This window comes from Lissotriton vulgaris, chromosome 2_2, assembly GCF_964263255.1.
Source record: "Lissotriton vulgaris chromosome 2_2, aLisVul1.2, whole genome shotgun sequence".
Lineage (NCBI taxonomy): Eukaryota > Metazoa > Chordata > Amphibia > Caudata > Salamandridae > Lissotriton > Lissotriton vulgaris.
In genome coordinates, this window is record NC_141688.1 from 30,940,574 (window position 1) to 30,960,768 (window position 20,195).

Sequence of the window (20,195 nt, forward strand, 5' to 3'; positions counted from 1 at the left end):
TAAGATCTTCAACCTGAGAAAACTGGCCAAATTTAACTACAAAACCAAGGGGGGGAGGGGGCAAGACCTTAACCTTCCTGTCCTCCGAAGCCTGGAATGCAATGCCCAAGAACCTCAGATTTCTGATTCATGAAAACCAGTTTAGGAAGCATCTCAAAACCTGGATCTTTAACCTTCCAGATGACTACGTAATGGCCACTATCTAGTTCGGTACTTGTAATTGTTTGCACATTGTCTCGTTAGCGCCATGATGCTCCTTCCGGAGCGATAGTTGCGCTCTACAAATAAATAATACAAATACAAATATGGAAATATTTTCCTAATCATACGCAGTTTGCCGAAGCAAGCTGCCGTAACTTTGTTGATATGGGTTTTGCAAGATAGGGAGTTGTCAAATTGAAATTCTAAATTACGAGCTGCTTGAACTGGTACCAGAGGAGGATTGAGCTCCGGTGGCCACCACAGTGTGGCTGAAAGTGGAGATTTCCTATTGAAAAATAAGACCTCCGTCTTATCAGTATTAAGTTTAAGATTATTAGAGGTCATCCAAGAGGAGATGTTAATGAGGCAGTGGCGGAAATTAGCCAAACTGCTGTCAGAGTAATCTCTAAAAGAAAATACAAGCTGAGTATCATCAGCATAAGATATCCCTCTGACCCCCCAGGATTCAACCACTTTTGAAAGCGGAGCGATGTAAACGTTGAAGAACAGTGGGCTTAATGCAGAGCCTTGGGGAATACCACAGAGCAAGGGTTTTTCTTCTGACTCATTAGGTCGGAGAAAGACCTTCTGAGATTGCCCCGTAAGGAAGGATCTAACCCAGGCCAGTGGAGTACCTCCATACCAATGTTACGCAGACGGTCCAGCAGTATGTCATGTGACACAGTATCTTAAGGTGATCAGTACAGTGCAAGGCATCCTAAGGTGAGCAGAACAGTGCAAGTCATCATAAGGTGAGTAGTACAGTGCAAGGCATCCTAAGGTGAGCAGCACAGTGCAAGGGATGTATGACGTTGCAACGCATACTTTTACAATGCCTACCTTTACAACGCAATTTTTACACCGCAACATCCATTACAACACATACCATTACAACGCATGCCATTACAACTAATTCTTTGAAACTACCTTTACAACGTATTCCACTACAATGCACACTACATTTACAACGCATACCATTACAACGCATAACATTACATTGCATGTAAGGTAAGTATTGGATAGTGTAGGGGTAAACATTACTATTCTAACTCCAGGGGGTGCAACAGTAGGGTAAGTGTTGGATAGTGTAGGGGTTAAAATTACTATTCTAACTCCAGGGGGTGCAACAGTAGGGTAACTGTTGGATAGTGTAGGGGTAAAAATTACTATTCTAACTCCAGGGGGTGCAACAATAGGGTAAGTGTTGGATAGTGTAAGGGTACTATGTGTTGTAATGGTATGCGTTGTAATGACTGCGTTGTAATGGCATGCGTTGTAGTGGTGTGCGTTGTAGTGTCATGTGTTGTAATGGTTGCCTTGTAAATGCATGCGTTGTAATGGATGTTGCGTTGTAAAAGTTTTGTTGTAATGGTAGTGCGGTGTAAAAGTTCCGCTGTAAAGGTTGTTTCCCCAGTGCAAGGCATCCTAAGTTGAACAGAACAGTGCAAGGCGTCCTTAGGTGAGCAACACAGTGCAAAGCATCCTAAGGTGAGCAGAACAGTGCAAGGCGTCCTAAGGTGAGCAGTACAGTGCAAGGCGTCCTAAGGTGAGCAGCATAGTGCAAGGCGTCCTAAGGTGAGCAGCACAGTGCAAGGCATCATAAGGTGAGCAGTACAGTGCAAGGGATCCTAAGGTGAGCAGCACAGTTAAATGTATCCTAAGGTGAGCTGTACACTGCAATGCATCTCTAAGGTGAGCAGTACAGTGCAAGCCATCCTAAGGCAAGAAGTACAGTGCAAGGCATCCTAAGGTGAGCAGGACAGTGCAAGGTATCCTAAGGTGGGCAGTACTGTGCAAGGCATCCTAGGGTGAGCAGTACAGTGCAAAGCATCCTAAGGTGAGCAGTACAGTGCAATGTATCCTAAGGTGAGCAGTACAGTGCAAGCTATCCTAAGGTGAGCAGTACAGTGCAAGGAATCCTAAAGTGGGCAGTATGGTGCAAGGCATCCTCAGGTGAGCAGGTCAGTGCAAGGCATCCTAAGGTGAGCAGTCTGGTGCAAGGCATCCTTAGGTGAGTAGTACAGTGCAAGGCATCCGAAGGTGAGCAGTAGCGGGCAAGGCATACTAAGGCGAGCAGTACAGTGCAGTGTATCCTAAGGTGAGCAGTACAGTGGAAGGCATCCTGAGGTGAGGAGTACAGTGCAAGGCATCCTAAGGTGAGAGGTACAGTGTGTGGTATCCTAATGTGAGCAATACAGTTGAAGGCCTCCTAAGGTGAGCAGTACAGTGAAAAGCATCCTAAGGTGAGCAGCACAGTGCACTGCATCTCTAAGGTGAGCAGTATAGTGCAATGCATCCTTCGGTGAGCAGCACATTGTAAGGCATCCTAAGGTGAGCAGTACAGTGCAGTGCATCTCTAAGGTGAGCAGTACAGTGCAATGTATCCTGAGGTGTGCAGTCCAGTGCAAAGCATCCTAAGGTAAGCAGCACAGTGCAATGCATATCTAAGGTGAGCAGCACATTGTAAGGCATCCTAAGGTGAGCAGTACAGTGTACTGCATCTCTAAGGTGAGCAGTATAGTGCAATGCATCCTTCGGTGAGCAGCACATTGTAAGGCATCCTAAGGTGAGCAGTACAGTGCAGTGCATCTCTAAGGTGAGCAGTACAGTGCAATGCATCTCTAAGGTGAGCAGTACAGTGCAATGCATCTCTAAGGTGAGCAGTACAGTGCAATGCATCTCTAAGGTGAGCAGTACAGTGCAATGTATCCTGAGGTGTGCAGTCCAGTGCAAAGCATCCTAAGGTAAGCAGCACAGTGCAATGCATATCTAAGGTGAGCACTACAGTGTGAGGCAGCTCACAGAGCAGAAGAACGGACAATTCAATGGGCATGCCTTCCCATAGAGCTAAATATATTGACAAATGGAGTCCTCCTTTACCAGTCTCTGTTACAAAAAAAGCTAAGTGTAACAAGGGAAAAGTGAAATTACAGCTGGCTTTATTAGCTCATCTTAAAAGTGTATGAGGTGCATATGTTTGTCTGTGGCTTTTTAACTGCACACAGGGTCTTATCCTCTGCTACAGCCAGTTATTTTTATGTACTTAGTAAAGGGGTGTTCCTACGCTGATTCGACCTGGGAAGGGAAGGTGGATGAGACTAACCACAGACCAGCCTTCAAGCAGGGTCTTCGTGAAAATATATGCTGAAGACACTATTGACCCCAGTATGCATATACGTGACTCGTACTTGCACTGCGTGTTCATGAAGACAGAAACAGAGCACTGTGGTTAGAACTAGTGGCACGTTTCTTCAGTAATAATTTATTTTTAACGGTGGGAAAATACTGGGAAAGAAATCCAAATTAGTCAGTTTTCCTTGGATCTCAGATTTCATAGGGTTTATGGACCTCAAGCTCCAGGTGTAGGAGGAAGCAGCTGCTACACCGGCCCCTACACCTAGCCCGCTCATTCTCCCTTCTGGTACTGATATGGCAAGACCTGGCCATGTATTTACAGTAGGAATATGTTGCGAGAAATCCTAATTAAGCAAGGAAATTTAATATTGACTATATTTCTCAACTTAAAAGCAAACACCAGCCACCACTCAATATGCTGGATAGTGCTTTATTTTTGTATGCTACAGTAATTGTGGAAATAGGGTCTTTTCCTTAAACATGGTGTAGCATCCTCCCCAGCCTGGGTACCCACCAATGACTACACCACACAGAGCTCAATATTACCAATATTACACATCTCTATTTGTCTGCGTGTAACGGCAAACTCAACACTCTAAACCAGTCTTCATTGCATTCCGCTCTAACACTTACAACACAGTTCTGTGTAGTCTATCAGGAAACAAAAGGGATCCATCATTTCTACTTTGAAAAAGACTACACATAGCAGGTCTTAAACATCATGGGTATACAATGTTCTCGATTTTTCAATATTTAGTTTTGTTTTGGTGATAGTGCAGTGTTGCTTTTAATTCAAATTAAGTACACCAAAGCCTGGAAATTTCCAAACACCTGCTCTTAATAGTGCTATATTTTTGTCCAGAAGGTAGAACACTATTGCAGAAATCCTCATTTAACTTGTGGATATTGTGAAAATACAGTGCCTTTCATTCTCCTTTTTCAAAATTGAGTGCTGACCTATCACATATGCACACCACATTTTGGTACAATGTACAATAGAGCTGTCCTTTGGCTGGACAAAGTTACAGCCTACTGAACATTTACAACAAATTCTGATAGTCAGAGGAAGGCTTGCCTTTCTTACTACAACTATTCTCAAAGAAGATAACCTTTTACATTGTATTTTATTTCTACCTTGTAAGCTCTATTTAGCAGAGTCATTATTATATGTTCACCACTGTCATACTCGAATGCAGAGAAAAAAGAGTACTTCTAACTCAATTGAATCTTCTTACAGAAACCCCCATCACAGGTTTCTTTGGTAATCTGATAGAAATATGCCTATATTGAAGATACCATCACTATATGCATTTTCAAAAATCTAAATATTTCACTTCCATCACCAGAAAGAAGGAGGAGCAAAGAACTGATCCCTAGACTATATAGACCAAAAGCACTGAGTGTGAGGATGATATATACTGCTCTCCAATGAGTTCCTGGGTTCTGACCTCCACCACAGTGTCCAATCTGTTTGTGTCCCTCCACGTCCACTCCTGATGGAAAAGCTGCTTCCTCGCATTAATTGGCTACCAGGTTCTCAGGTTTCCTTGGGCCGGGGGTGCCATTGAAGGCAGGTGGCAGATTGATGAGGTATGATTCGGAATAGAAACATTTATGAAATTACAGTTGTAGAAGCAAGTGTCATCTGGTACTCCAAAATTAACATCAGCTACACATGTCCCCACCTCCGCATGGATTATCAATCAGGTTCAAAATATATTATGTAAGTGCAATAATTTTGGCCCCTAAAATCAGCTTTATGTTTTCTGAAAAACAAAAAAGTCTTCCCAAAAATAACAGCTTTCCATTTTCAGAAACTCTTATCCCCAAATACTAAGTAGTCATTTTCATCAACATCTGCCTGCTATTTCCATTCTTCACACTCACATACCATGGATTCCCATGTTATCCTAGCCTTAGCCACCAAATCTCACAAATGCCCTCCTTTTGTCAGCCAATATGAGCTGACCTATGACAGTGCCATGATATGTCCTAAATGCCCATAATATGCCACACGCTAGCCTGTGCTAAGTTCTCCATACTGACTAATATAATCACCACATGGTACCGATGCTGATTTGTGCCAGGACCACCAGAAGGTCCAAAATTCAGTTTCAAGTCTTTCTATCTCAAACTTTCTTTGCATTTTTATCTTTCTATTCTGCTATTTTCTCCTTTCTTTTATCATCATTCTTCTTTTCTGATATCTTCTCATATTTTGTTTCTTGTTTGCTTCCTTTTCTGTCTTTTCAACTTATTTTCTATCTCCTTCTATTTAACACTTTCTATGTTTCATTCATATCCCCTTTCTTTCCATCTCTTTCCTTCTTTTTATATTTAAGTCTTAGTCTGCCTTATTATTTTCTTAGTTTCTATCTTTGTTACTACAGTATTTTCTTTCATCTCAACTTCCTTCTTTTATCTTCACTTCTTCCTTCATCCGTCATCTTCATAATATTTATCCTTTCTTCGATTTTGTCATCTCGCCTAACACTCTTTACTTTTCTTTTCTTTAAGCTGTTCTAGCTTTCTTCATGCTTTTCACCTTTGCTCCTTTCTTCATTTCCTCTTAACTCTTTACACCCTTTTATTCATTTTTCCTTTCTTTCATCATTCACTTCTTACTTTTATCTTTAATTCTTTCATCCATTTTCATATTAAATATTTCCATTTTGTATCCTTTATTTTATCCTCCCTCCCTTTAACCAAATCTTTAATCAACTATGACAATCTTTCTTTCATCCTATCATTTTGTATTTCTTTTTTCTGTCCTTTGTTGATAGCGGCATGTCCAAGCAAAAGTAAAAAAATGGGACAAAGATCTGTAACATGTGGTCCAGCTAAAACCCCCACGGCCAATCCTCGGTCTTCAAAACAGCATTGCCCCTGTGTTTAGTCCATTAAATATGCCTGAAAGAAAATTGGACTACTGCTACCTTACCTATGCCTATTGTGTGTGTAATTGAAACTAGTACTGTTAGCAGTTTTTGGAGTACTCCTCAAGTTACCAGTAGCAAATGGGATCTGGATGTGCCTATCCAGACTGGTAGAGAGAGTAGTTATTTTGTAATTTTTATGTGAACCTCAGTCGAGTTCAAAATTAATAATACAAAAAAAACAATTGCCTATCGACACTAGTAGAGATAGTAAAAGAACTGAATGTAGTGTTCTGCCTTTCCAATTCAAGTCTGATAAGAAGATATTGATCTCAGATTGCTGGCCCTTTTGCATATAGTATGGTGCCATTCATGACTTGGAAATTTGCTGTTTAAGTGCTGTAGTATAGACTGACACCAAGCCTTTTATGATGACACTGATGTTAACTTGGTTTCTTTAGATGGGTATAAATTGCTTACCTAATAATGGTTTGTATAAACAGTAGGTTTGTAATGGGCAGTAGTGGCAGGTTTGAGGTTTGCTTATTTCAATAGTGAGGGGATCTTTCCAGTTATTACCTCATCGGGAAAGATGCCTTGTGCAAGGGATACATTGACCATGTCGAGGGCTGTGAGTGTTTCTCTGTGGGCAAATGTTTAATAATGGTGATTGGGAATATGTTGTGACCTTATGTAGTGGATTTGAATGTGGTAACGTTGTTATTAATTTCTGTTTGAAGAGGCAAACTTAAGGAGGTCCACATCCGTACATTGCATAGTGGAATGAAAGAGATTGCAGTTTTGTATTATCGAGGAGTTATTAGATTTGGTCTTGTCATTTGATGGCACTGCAATTTCCAGTTGAGTACAGTATCATGGGGGTCTGGGATGAAATTGAGACAATGCCTCATAGTACACATAATTACTTTGATGGCAATGAAAATGCTGCAAAATGGTTTTGCTTACTGATTTCTTTGGTATTAGAGATCCGTCTTCTGTGTGACGAGCAGACAGATTTCAGTCTTACAAGTAAGGTGTTGTTCTTTCTTGCTCATAGCTAATTTGCTGTCAGTGAGCTCTTGGATGCACCATGATGGGGAGAGGTTTATTTACAGAGAGTTGCTATCTGCCTTATAGTCAATTGTGACTGCCAGGGTGATGAGTTCTGGCTTGAGTGTTTTCAATTGCAAGTCCAAGAAGAAGCTGTAGTGTGGCTTGGAGGGTTTTAAATGACAGTGATGGGTTGCTGATGTAAGGTGACATGTTCGAACCAATCCAATGTGATTTGGAAGGGTGCATGACTGTGTAGACCTGATTTAAAATGTTGGTCTGGTGTTGTTCAAATGGTTGTTTGATACTCCTGCAGTCAAGAAGCTAGAATAATGCTGCTTTCACAGCCATGCTGGAGGAATCATTTGGGAGATTGAAGTCGAAGAGAAATACATTGTTGATTTGAATGATGCATGAGGTGCTGCTGTCAATGTAGATTTTGCTTGGGTCAGGTCTGAAGATGAGGCGCTAAAGTTAAAGGCTTATAGAGCCTCTTAAGTACACAGAGCAGCGGTAATAGTAGTTGTTTCTTAGACAGGACATGGCAAGGACAACATGTGGATGACCACAAAGTTGTGTAGATATGTATTGAAATAATGGATGTGGTGAGTTAGGGGTTATGGCCACATAAGACTTTCCAATTGTTGTGGCATGGTGTGAGGAAAAAGAAGTAAGGGAGGTGTGATAGTGTCGAGCACATGAATGTAGATGCATGAAAGCATTTAAAGTGTGGGTAAAAGTAGACCTGGGTCACTCAAAAACTCTCTCCTGAAGGATTAATAACAATCAATACACCAGGATTTCATTCATTTATTTCATTTTATGCTTAAGTCTCTGAAAGCAGCGATTATGTACATCAAGCACAGACAGATAAGGACATACTTGTGTAGTTGCCAAATATATGCTTTTAAATGATGGATGAAATATGCACAACTGGATAAGGATTATGGACTTTAACTGAATACTGACAAAAACGAGGTACTAATGGTAGGCAATAAGGCCAATACTGGGGCCAACAGCTGGTGGCCGGGCAACAAGGGGCAAGCGTCCATTACATCACCAACACTGAGGAACCTGAGAGTGATTTTCATCTCTAAACTCACTTGGGCTTCCTAGATCATCAAACGTACAGCGGCTTGTTTCAGGCCACTAAGAACCATAAGGAAATCCTTCCTTTCTTGCTGTCCAACTGCAGGAAATTATAGCTCAAGCTACCATCATGTCCCACACTTTAATTATTTCTCTATGGAGCTACTAAACCATCTATTTGCCAGACCAATTTTAGTGTTTACTATATCAGATTCAGTTAGCCAACATCTCACCACATTGCATTGGCTGCCTGTCTAGAAGCTTTTGATTTTCAAATGTCTCTACCTAGCATCATGCCTTCTTGCTGTTTTAGACCTAAAACTATGATGTGTTTTGAAATTCCCAAAATTCAAAGGACTTGATCCTGTCATAAAGTCTTTTCTATCAACAATGCCAGATTCTGGAATCAATTACCATTTCAGTTGAAAAAGGAAGTAAATAATTTCAAAATTTGGAAAATCTTCAACTTATTTACTGTTTGATGATTCTCACTGCAGATGATATTGTGTGTTTCCTCAGGTTCTTTGTCTCAGTTTTCTCCCCTTGGTGTTTATCCTTTTTCAGTGGTCTTTGTTTTTCTTCGAGTATTTCACCAATGCCATGATGACCTTTGAGGCCACTGACATGCTTTATAAACCAGCTTTCATTCATTCACAGTGAAATCAAGCAATAGGAGTTCTATCTATAAAGTGCACAGACTGCAGCTGTTAGCTTGGCGAAAAGCTTGCAGGGAGTGATAGCATGTATTTAATAGTAACTGATAGGTCTTGGCATAAAGCAAACTTTCCTTGAAGAAACCAGAGTTCCAAGACATGTTTCTAATCAGATATAGTGGTATAGCCATCTAGCTGCCCCAATTCAATTTTACACATGTGTATAGCATGGTATTTTACTATTCTGTTAGGAAATAATAGCAATGGGCAAATTATTGTGACAAGGCTTTGCTAAAGAAATAACAGAATAGTTTCTGTTATTTCTTTAGTAAGCACTAGTAATATGATTTGCCCTTTACCTTCTTTCTGAACTTTACTGTATTCATTTAGCTATGTATTCATTATCTTTTATGTGTATTGCTGAAAGTGCATGATTTTGTTTTGTTGTGCATGGGTACTATCTAGCTAAAAATTCTCGCCCATCTCTTCTGGAACAGGATTTACAGCACATTGTTTTCTTAGCATTAAATTAGATTATCATGCTGTTAACATTACTCCGTATACATTGCCTAATGGTGTTTTTCGGGAAAGTATTCCATATCAAAATATAGGTCCTTCAAATCAAAGTAATTCAAATCCTAATTTTGTAATGCCTTTCATTGGATAAGATAATAACACCAAGGCCTTATACAAATTCATGGGATGTCAACATAGTTAAACAACTTTTGAATGATCTTCAGTCATATGCTTCATTAGCCAATGAAGATCCTTATCTGGATGTCAAAAACTATCAGGATGTTCTTGTTTTCTTCAAAATAGTCATCATTGTATCTGTAGATAAACTGGTCAGTGGTTAGGTAATACTGTCAGGTGGGTGCCTTCAATTGGCAGACTTAAGGCATTTTAGGAGTATTTCAACTACGTTAACAATGAAGGTAAATCTGATCCATTATCATGTTATTATTTGGATAATCCCGAGAAATTGAAAAAATAATTAATAACCATCCACAAAGTAATGTATTCTCCACAATTTATCATATCATTGTGGAACAGGGTTACACATATTGGCAAGGGATAATTCAAGAAAATTGTTTGTTTATAGCAGAAAATTGTGGCAAATCAGATAATCTGATACCCTGTTTCGTGCATGCCTATGTCCAAAGTATTCATATTCTGTTCAGAAAACTTTGTTTCAAGTGCAGATTTGAAGAGACTTTTAATTACCAAAATTATTTTTAAAAATTTTCCAGATTGGAAAAGGAAAAGTAATATATCTAATTATTCAGAAAGGTACTTTTAACATGACATCAAACTATTTAAATGGAATACTTTATGGCCATTGTATGATAATGTGTGTTTGAAAGATTCTTGTCTAGAACTATAGGCTCTTTAGCAATTAGACCAGGCATTAGAGGCCTGATTACGATGTGAGTCGGACAGTCTCGGACCAGAGGCCGGAGGCTGTCCGACTCACATCATAGGTTTCACTTATGACCGCCACATTACTATACTGGTGGTCGATAGTTAAACCTAGCCGGTTATTCCGGCTGGATTCCGAAGGGCTCAAGGAGCCCGTCGGGCAGTTGGAAGCCTCACCGTAATTACTAACACGGCGTTTCCTCCATTATGATTATTATTTCAGACAGGATTTTTATGTTGGGCTTTCTGACATAGAAAGCCTTGCGGAAACTGACTTTGGGGGCCCTGCTCCATGGCTTTTGTTTGGGGGCCGAGTGGGCACCTATGGTGCCTACCACGCAGTGCAGGGATTAACAGAATCTCTTCTTTTTCTATTGGAGCTTGTGCTACGCCAATTTACAGCAAATAGAGAAATCGGAGAATGCGACCGCACCATGTGCGGTCACATTGTAATAGCGGTGTTGTGACCGCCAACCAAAGTTCGGTTGGCCCCGAGACCACAACGTTGTCGGCCCGACATCAAAATCAGGCATTTAGTATTCTACATATTCTCCTGTTATGCTGTTACAGTTGAGTCTCGGTTATGTGACATAGCAGAGGTTGAAAATAAGTAATGAAATGGATTTGATGATTTTCTTTTAGGTCCAAATCTCAATCTTTCCCAAGAAAAAAAGATGTAATGCTAAGGGAAATTACGCCAGCCTAGAGGTATATAATTCATGGCAACACTAATAGTGCAGTTTTATTTGATGAGTATTACTAAAGCCTCTACAGGCCACATTGACACCACCAGAGATACAGGATATCTTGGCTGAAACTAACATACCAAGACTCTTGCGGGAGCACATGGTGGGCCTGGAAGGAAACATTAATATAGATTGACTTACTCAGGAGGTCAGCGACCTGCAGCTGGGCAAGGCATTCTGCCCCAATGGTCTACCACTGGAGCTGTATCAATATCCTGCAAATGTTTACATAGGCCTGTGCAGAGGACCGGCTCCCATACAACCTGCGCCACTGCATGATACTGATAATAACTAGAGAAGTTAAGCAGCCAGATTACTGTGCCATTTAAAGACCTATATCTGTGCTTAAAGTAGAAATTAAGATTTTGGTGAAGGTAGGGGCAACGCGGTTGAGCAGAGTGGTCACTTTCCAAGTACACCTGGACCAATTGAGTTTTATGCCCAATAGAAGTACTTCACTTAATTTGCTGGGCCTGTATGGCATGCTCGAAAGGAGTGTTGGAACATTACTGGACGTTGGCCAAGGACCTCAACACTCTTTAATGGTCTTATAAGTTTGAGTTCTTGGCGAGGATTGGATTTGGGCACTGATACCCACAATGGGTTAAACTACTGTACTAGAGAACACTGGCAAGACTGAAGATCAATGGCACTCTGTTCAAACCGCTCCAGCTAGTGTCCCCATCAACCATGATATTTGTGCTGACATGTTGGATCCAGGAGGATGCCCTGGTGATTGGACTGCGGTGGGATGGTACTTGGGATGAAAGTATCTCAATCTATGTGGATGATGTGCTTCAATATGTGGCACAGCGAAGCTGTCCATTGACATACTTCTACAGTTTTTACGATCTTTGGTAAATATTCTGGATAAAGGATATACGGGTTGAAGTCCCTATGGTTCCCTCTGACTGGGTGATCCCTGCATTAATTATACAAGTGCATACTGGTGGTTTCTTTGTGGGTCTTTCACTACCTGAAAAGCAGAGGAGTTTCTCAGACTGAACATGTACACTTTATTAGAAATATTTAAGGATGATGTTAGACATTTGGGATCTCTTCCATAGACCCTGCTGGGTTCAGAAACCATGTTCAAGATAGTAGTCTTACTCTAGTTACTCTTTTCTTCAAAAACCTAGAAGCAGACCTTTGGTTTCTACTCTGGAATGGGACGCCATTGCTTATTGCAGTCCATAAACTAACAAGTAACAACTAACAAGAGTATATCTGAGCGGAATTTAGCTCCTGGATATAAGAAAATATTAATCCTTGGCTCAAATGGTGGTGGTCAATGAATGGGAGTTCTTTCCACAGGAGAAGCTGGCTCACAGAGTTGACAGGCACGCAATAGGATCAAGGGGATACCCTGCAGGGACAAGATGGCTGGGGACGCCTACCCATAGGGTATAAATCTGCAAAGTCTAGAAAGAGGCAAAAAGGTATTCGGGCTGTGATGAGTCCTGCTGGATGAAACACCACTTTGGGAAAGCAATGCATTGACGGAGGTGGGAAAACTGAAGGGCTCCTGAAAGGTGACCAAACCAGAATCAGATTACCTCTGGAAAGAGTACCAAATTGCCGACATGCAAAACTACCAGTATACTCAAATTAGAAGTGCTTGTGTTCAATCTAGCTGTGAGCTCAACCATAGATGATTAGTCCCTGATGGAGGACAGGGTCTTCTCTGAACCTCTCTGCAAAAAGCCATCTCCATGATTTACAGGAAAATAATTAATAAGTCCTCTAATATCGTAAAAAAACTGAAAAGCGACTTAGAGCGAGAGTTAGGCAAACTCGGGGATGCCAAATAGGTAGAGACTCTCAGATATCCTAGGGAAATGGTAATTAGAGCAGGATTCCAAATCATACAGCTGCCGATATAACATATTCACAATATGCAAAAGACACTCCCCTGAGAATGGGGAGGGAAGACACTGATAGAGGCAAAGAGGATACATTCAGAGGAGCAGCTTCATGCACATACTATTGCCTTGTCCCCTGGTGGAGTGTTTCTGGAAATGGGTGTCGGAGTGCTTGGGGCGAGATCTTGGTTCACAAATAAAGTGAGAAGAAAAAGTATGACTTTTCTGTATAAGGGGAGATGAAAGCCAGTGGAGACATGACAGAATTCTTGGCAATTTAGGCTTATTTATGGCAAGGAGACATATCACCATATGGCGGCTCACCCAATCTTGCTGTCTCTGGTAAAAACGAATATGTAAAGATATGGTGTTATGAAATGTTTATTTGAGAATGTTAAAAAAAAGATTATTTTGAAAATGATTAGAGAACACCAGTATATGTGTGAAATCATAAATCAAACACCACGAACCATCATACTGAAGCATTAAGTAGCTGTGGCAGGAGATGAAGGGCATTTTTGAGAGTTTGAAGGAAGAGATACGCTGTCAAAATGTGGTGAATACTCGTCCACCATATTACAAGTACCATAGGCTATAATGCCCTTGTAATAAGGTGAATGGGATATCCACTACTTTATGACGTCCATGAAACTCTAAATAAGCCCTTTCTGTAGAAAAACATGCACAGCTTTGATTGCCCTCTTCACCCAGATTACAGAGACCAATTCAAGGCCCAGCAGACAAATCCTCCCCGCAATAAATTACCACAGTCATCATCCTATGCCTGCCTTCTATGATCCCTTATTACCTATTTATTAACAAGCCTCATGATAGTCTTCTCCTGCCAAATATATGTGAAGGGAAGGTAACATACCCCTAGAGCATGTAGTTAGTTGAAACTGTTTTGTAGATGTCCATCAAGTTGTTAAGTAGACCAAGGCCTTCATTTGGAGTTACTCATCACAGATACAGATATTCTGTCCACCATATTACAAGTGCCAAAGGATATGATGAACTTGTAGTATGGCAGGTGGGATATCCGTCAGTTTTATGATGGAGTAACCCATCCACCAAACTCTTCATCAGGCCCTATGTCTTCTTTCCGTCATCTCACACTCGAGGATGGGTTTTTCCAGTAGGCCAGAGCTAAATTCCTATGGCCACATACCTATGCACCACCATGCTTAACAAAATTCAGTACTTCCAGAGAAGTGGAGAGGGTAGTAGAGGACTTTCAATCATTCGAAACAGTTCTGAGAATACATTAAAGCAATTTGAATTTACAAAAGCACATAACCATACAATCAGCCCGATTCACAAACTGCATGTTGTAGTACTTAAAGTAGTAGTACAGTAGTGCTATTTACTTACTACAAAAAAAGAATTCACAAACCTATGAGTGGAAACTCTCTACCCCCTACCTCTCCTATCTTTTCTATGGGAAGGTCTCCCCACATTTAAGTTTACGACTTATGGGTCGATTACGATGTCGTTCGGAGAGGCACTGAACGGCATTTGATTAGTCCGAATCCGATTCGGACACTTTTCTGAACAACAGACTACTGGAACTGGAAAGCGTTCGGACTGTCTGACTCGGTTCCGAAAGGCATTGGGAGTGACCAAGTCGGTCAGAGCTGAATCGTAGGGGTCTACGGACCGCGTTTTCAGCTGAGCGATTAAGATGTTAGATTCGGACAGCCTTTCCAAATCGGTTGCTCTGACACAGTTCGGCTGTCGGAATCTGACTTTGGGGGCCTGTAGCAGGCCCCCCTTCACCCGGGACCCTCCGAATCCAGTCCGTGGGTGTACCCATGGATCACCCCTTCCCATGAATGCACAGTGTGACATGCACCATGGGGTGCCCACCACAGGGTGCATGGTTTTCCACATCCACTCTTTCTGTCAATTAGAGCCTGTGTTCTCGTTCGGAACACAGGCACCCATTGAAGTCTATGCGAGTCCGACAACATCGTAATCAGTCCCTTAGTGGTACATGCGGGACTGACAAGGGAGAGAGTGGTGGGAAAATTGTATATATCTACTACCAAATCAGAGGGACAAGTCAGTAAGAAGGTAAATAAAGTAAATAACATAAATGTTACTTTTATTATATATATATATATACATAGTTTAATATTAAACAACGATAAATAATTATTAAACACATATATTTTAAATATAATAAACCTAATTTACAAATATAATTAAACATTTGAACTTTTGTTAAAAAATTACAAAAAATTAAATTAATTAAAGTCATAACTTTGAACAAAATGTAACATATTAAATATAAATACAAATGTTCGAGTGGAAGGCATTTTTAAAATTATTCTTTAAGAAGAGTTATCTATAAATATATTTAAATGAATTAACTATTTATTTAATACACATTTACTTTAATTAGTTACTTAGCTATAAAGTTTTATTTTATTAGCTCTGCATTACATATTTAATACTATTTACATTTTAATTTAAATTAAAATATTTTTAATTGTTTATTTTAAATAATAATAAGCTTTAATAATGTTTTGTATAGTTGTTGACAGGGAGAGCTCCACGTACATGTGAAAAGCTACTAGTAGTAACTTTACACTCCTAAATTTACTCCTATGTATCCTCCCCCAGGTTCAAGAGATGGAAATACTTAAGTCTTCACTCCAGCTTAAACCTGCACTTCTAAATGGTAAATAGCAAAAAATACTTAGGTAAAGTAGCAAATATACACAATTAACACCTTAGATGCGCGCAAACATCCCTCCCCAGTGCTGCGCTGTCCATTTGAACTAGTGCTGAATGGACGTCCAATGGTCGTGCGCAGCACTGGGGAGGTAGTGCTGCCGTCGGCCAACGCCCCGAGGCAGCACTTAAGAGGTTAAATCTGCACGTTTATATTTACCTTTATGAATTTGGCCCAGTGTTCGCAAAGTCTGCCTCCGAGCTCCCACATCTCTTGCATGCCGTGTCCATCCTAGTTATATATGAGAAAATCGTGTACAGAAATACAGTTTGACAAAAATATTGTGTTTTAAACATTGTTTACAAACATTTTGTTCCATTAGGTATATATTTTATTATTAACTATAGTGATAGTTTTGTAAACAATTTTAGGACCCAGAAAGTTGTGCAGACAACATTCCTTCTACAATATTTAGGTACAACAATCTCATATACAAAGTCTGAGAAAGGACTTGAAAAAGAGCAGTCTGTGTTTGCTAGTCAAGGTTATTTCCTTTGTGTATAAAAACAATCCATTGCTCATCAGTTATTTGGAGGCTCAAATCCACTCCCAGTGCACATTTCGACCTTGAACCGCCTACACTTAGTAGCAAACAATAAAATGATAGAAGGAATGCTGAATTATGCCCAGTTATAGGTAATCGTCCAAGGCTGCAATCCAGTCGTTTGTATTCTTGCCCTCTTTAAAATTCCAGACAGAGACCTGCCAAATACGAATCAGTTTTGGAACTAGTCAGCAATTTGTAGTTCCATTGTGGTGTTGTAAATATAAGACACCAATTTCTTTTGTCAGGATTAGTGGTAAGCTGTCTATAACTCCCAGGGTTCTCTCACCAAGACACAGATATCATCTGTCTTGTCTCATCAAGACACCTGGAGAGATGATAATGAATAGGTAATCTATGTTTGTGACACTATAAGTGGATGATTGTCTTCAGGATTCATGTAAAGGGTTATAGCCTCTCTATATATGTGCTTATGCTGTTGTCAGTTGTCGATTATTTATATGGTTTATGTAACCAGTATGGACTCACTATGTCCATGTCTGATAACTGAGAGTCATGCAGGCGCTTTCTAAAATGCTCAAATAAATAGATAAATAAATATGTGCCTCTAGCACTTGGGGTTCCCAGGCTAAAGTGGGGTAGCAAGACCTGAACACCACTGAAAGAACAGAAATATGCCTAATGTTGTAACTCCTTCCATAGTTTTAAACTGTAGATGTGGCAGAAATCTGCACTACAGGGCATCCACCATGCAAGACAGTCCAAACCTAGTCAACTACAATTTTGCCTTAGGCTCTAAAGTTGGTGGTATCATTGGATTATCTGCCAGTGGAAGCAGCGGGGAGTGCATTGATGAATTATATCTGTGCCAAGAGGTTACGAGAGATTGCAAACATTTAGGTGAATAGTGTGTGATCCTTGTGCTTTCAGTCAGCATAAAACTTAATGTCATGTTCCAGGAGTGATTAAACATCCTCGTTGCCTAGACTACTGCTCTGTTTCCACACTTGGGGCCCCATTAGGATGTCGAGCGGATCGCCTCCGCCCGCATGGCGAGGGCGATCCGCCCGACATCCATCCCTGCCCGCCACCTATTTCCCCCCGCCATATTACTATGGTGCGGGGGACTACAGTGGACGGAAAGACCGTCCACCGCTTTTCCGCCCAGTCGACAAGTCGACCGGGCAGAAAAGAGTTGAATATGGTGGCGGTGTATGCTAGACACCGCCATCCATATTATGATGGGGGCGTACACATGCCTTAAAGGGGCGGCATTGCCGCCACAGAAAGGCATGCGGGAATCTCTTGCTGGGGCCCTTTACAGGCCCCGAGGATTCTGGGGGGTGCACATGGGGGGTACCTACGCATTTCAAAGTACGATGTGGCAGGCACCGCACGGTGCCTGTTACGTTGTGCATTGAAAAGCATGACGTGCATTTTTAGCATTGCGGCGGGCGGTGCTTTTTGCACCACCCGCCGCAATGTTAAAAATGCGCGATGCGTCTGCCAGTGTGGCGGGCGCATCCTAATGGCCCCCACAGGACCCCCACCCTTATGGTCCCTTTTTAAGTCCGAATGGCGGGCGGACAAAGTCCCCCCGCCATCCTAATGACCCCCCAGTAGTCATGTGCAAAAGGTGGCTGTGAGTTTGTAGAATTCAGGGATGGGCAAAGGATATTAAAGTTGGGCTTTTTCTACATGTGCCTAACGGATGCCATGAGTTTCAGGAAAGATGGTGATCTGGCCAGAGAATGCTAGCTGAGGTTCCCTATCCAAAATGGAGTATTTTAATGTGATATCAATATCTGTATGAATTACCTGTAAGGAGGCGTTTCCTAGTGATGCATTTCTTTATTTTTTGTTATGTTCTTTGCTTCCTTGCTCCTATTTTTGCTCCAGATTTTTGTCGCTGCCTGACTTAGGTGTCTGCTGAACAACAAAGAAAGGAGCTCTGTGGGACATGGTAACAGGGGCCCATCATCCACGTTTATATCGGGACATGGCTACAGAACCAAACGTACAGACTTAGCTTTACTTGAGTTCATCTATTAGTTAACGAGTTTACAGCAGAAGAATGCTCAGAATCAGATACATTAAACTTGCTTGTGCATATCTGCACGGGTACAAGCTGGTGGCAAGCCACATTGGAAACCGAAGGCAAGCAGCCTGCACGGAGGGAGGCAGGCTGAGGCTCTTGCACAGGGGAAAGATTGAGGGCTCCCAGCCCATGTAATTGCTTCTGACAGTGCTCCCTTTTTTGACACTTGTGGGCTTCTAATGGGATTTCCCCATCATCTTGCCCATTGGTTCTCCTAGTTCTTGAGTCTACAAGGTCTCTCTTCCCAGATCATGTTTTTGCTCGTTGGTTATTGCAGCGTGACTTGATGCTATTGTAACACAAGAGAGCACAATCTACATTCCCTTCACTGGTTTGGTGTTTGAATTACTGTCCCTTGAATCTCCCTCTTCATGGTTATATATTTTTCCTCACACTCTGCTGTATTTTCCTGTCCACGCAATTTGTAGTCCCCTGACTGAGATTATCCTGGAACCACTCCTATGCCTCTTGTTCCACACCAGATCGCTTCTGCAAATACATCACTGAAGTCTGGGACACCACCTCTACTCTCACCCTTGACGTGACCTTAATCACAGAGACCGGGCTCACCCCCTCTGCGGCCCCAGACATTGCCATTGCAATGTCCAATGGCAACAAGATGACACTCTGTGACTGCACAAACAAACACAGAAGGGGCATCGCCCTCATCTACAAAGAATCAATCCACTGCTCCTCCACCGAAGACGACAACACACTACTCATGGAACAACTTAACTTCCAACTCCACACCAAAGACAAAACACCCATCAAAGACGCCCTTGCCTACAAACCCCCAAAACCAGGCACCGGCCTCTGCAATGCCATCACAGACTTCATCACCCCACTCACCATCGATTTCAAGCACTACATCTTCCTCGGAGACCTCAACTTCCACCTGGACGACCACACAGACCTGAACCCCACCATCTTCCTGAATGAATGGATAACATCGGCCTCACCCACTTGGTTACAGACCCCACACACAGAGCAGGACACACATTGGACCCTATCTTCATGTCCAGCGACAGATTCAAAAACAGCCATGCCACAGAACTTACCTGGACCAACAACTCCTTCGTCACTTCACCAACACAGGATCATCTCACACCACAGCCAACCCTCCCCCTCACCTCCACCTGCAGCTGAAGCAAAGTGACACAGACCTAATTGATGGTTGCCTTCAACACCACCCAGCCTGGTGCCGTAACCAACCTGGAACAAGCAGTCGAGAACTTCACCATCTGGATCATCAACTACCCCATCAAACCAGCCAAAACCTGTGGAGCATCCAAACAAGCCAGCAGGTACACAGCGGAACTCAGCACAATGAAAAGCAGCAGCAAACAACTAGAGAAGATGATACAGCAACGGAGGCCATACAGACAAAGCCTCATTCAAATCAGCCCTCAATAAATACCACCAATGACACAAAGACGAGAAAAAGCACGCCCTTGCAGACCTCTTAGAGGCAAGCGCCAACGGCACCAAGGAACTCCTCACCATCGTCAGAGAGTTCTCCTGCCCAACAGCCCCTGAGAACACAATTCCTCCTTCACAGGAACTTTGCAACGCTCTAGAAAATCACTTCCACAACAAGATATCCACCATCTACAGGAAGTTTAATCCCCAACCCACCGACTGCCTCAGCCGCCTCACTCTAAGGGAAACCTCCCCGATCAACATCTCACCGCATGGGTACAGCTCACCGCACCGGACACCACGGCCATCATGAAAACCACCCACTCGGGAGCATCCACCACCCTCTGCCCCCACTGCCTCTTCAAACTAGGAAGCAACGAGATCAGCCACCAACTCATCACCATC

General features: G+C 41.9%; 1 protein-coding gene across 1 annotated transcript in view; it reads right to left on the reverse strand.

Moving 5' to 3' along the window:
* The window catches only part of GRAMD2A (GRAM domain containing 2A), a 124,160-nt gene that overhangs the window by 16,326 nt on the left and 87,639 nt on the right, over positions 1-20,195 (reverse strand). The window contains exon 9 of the mRNA XM_086959856.1: positions 15,928-15,999. Coding sequence (XP_086815982.1) covers positions 15,928-15,999 — 72 coding nt within the window. The remainder of the gene's footprint in view (positions 1-15,927; positions 16,000-20,195) is intronic.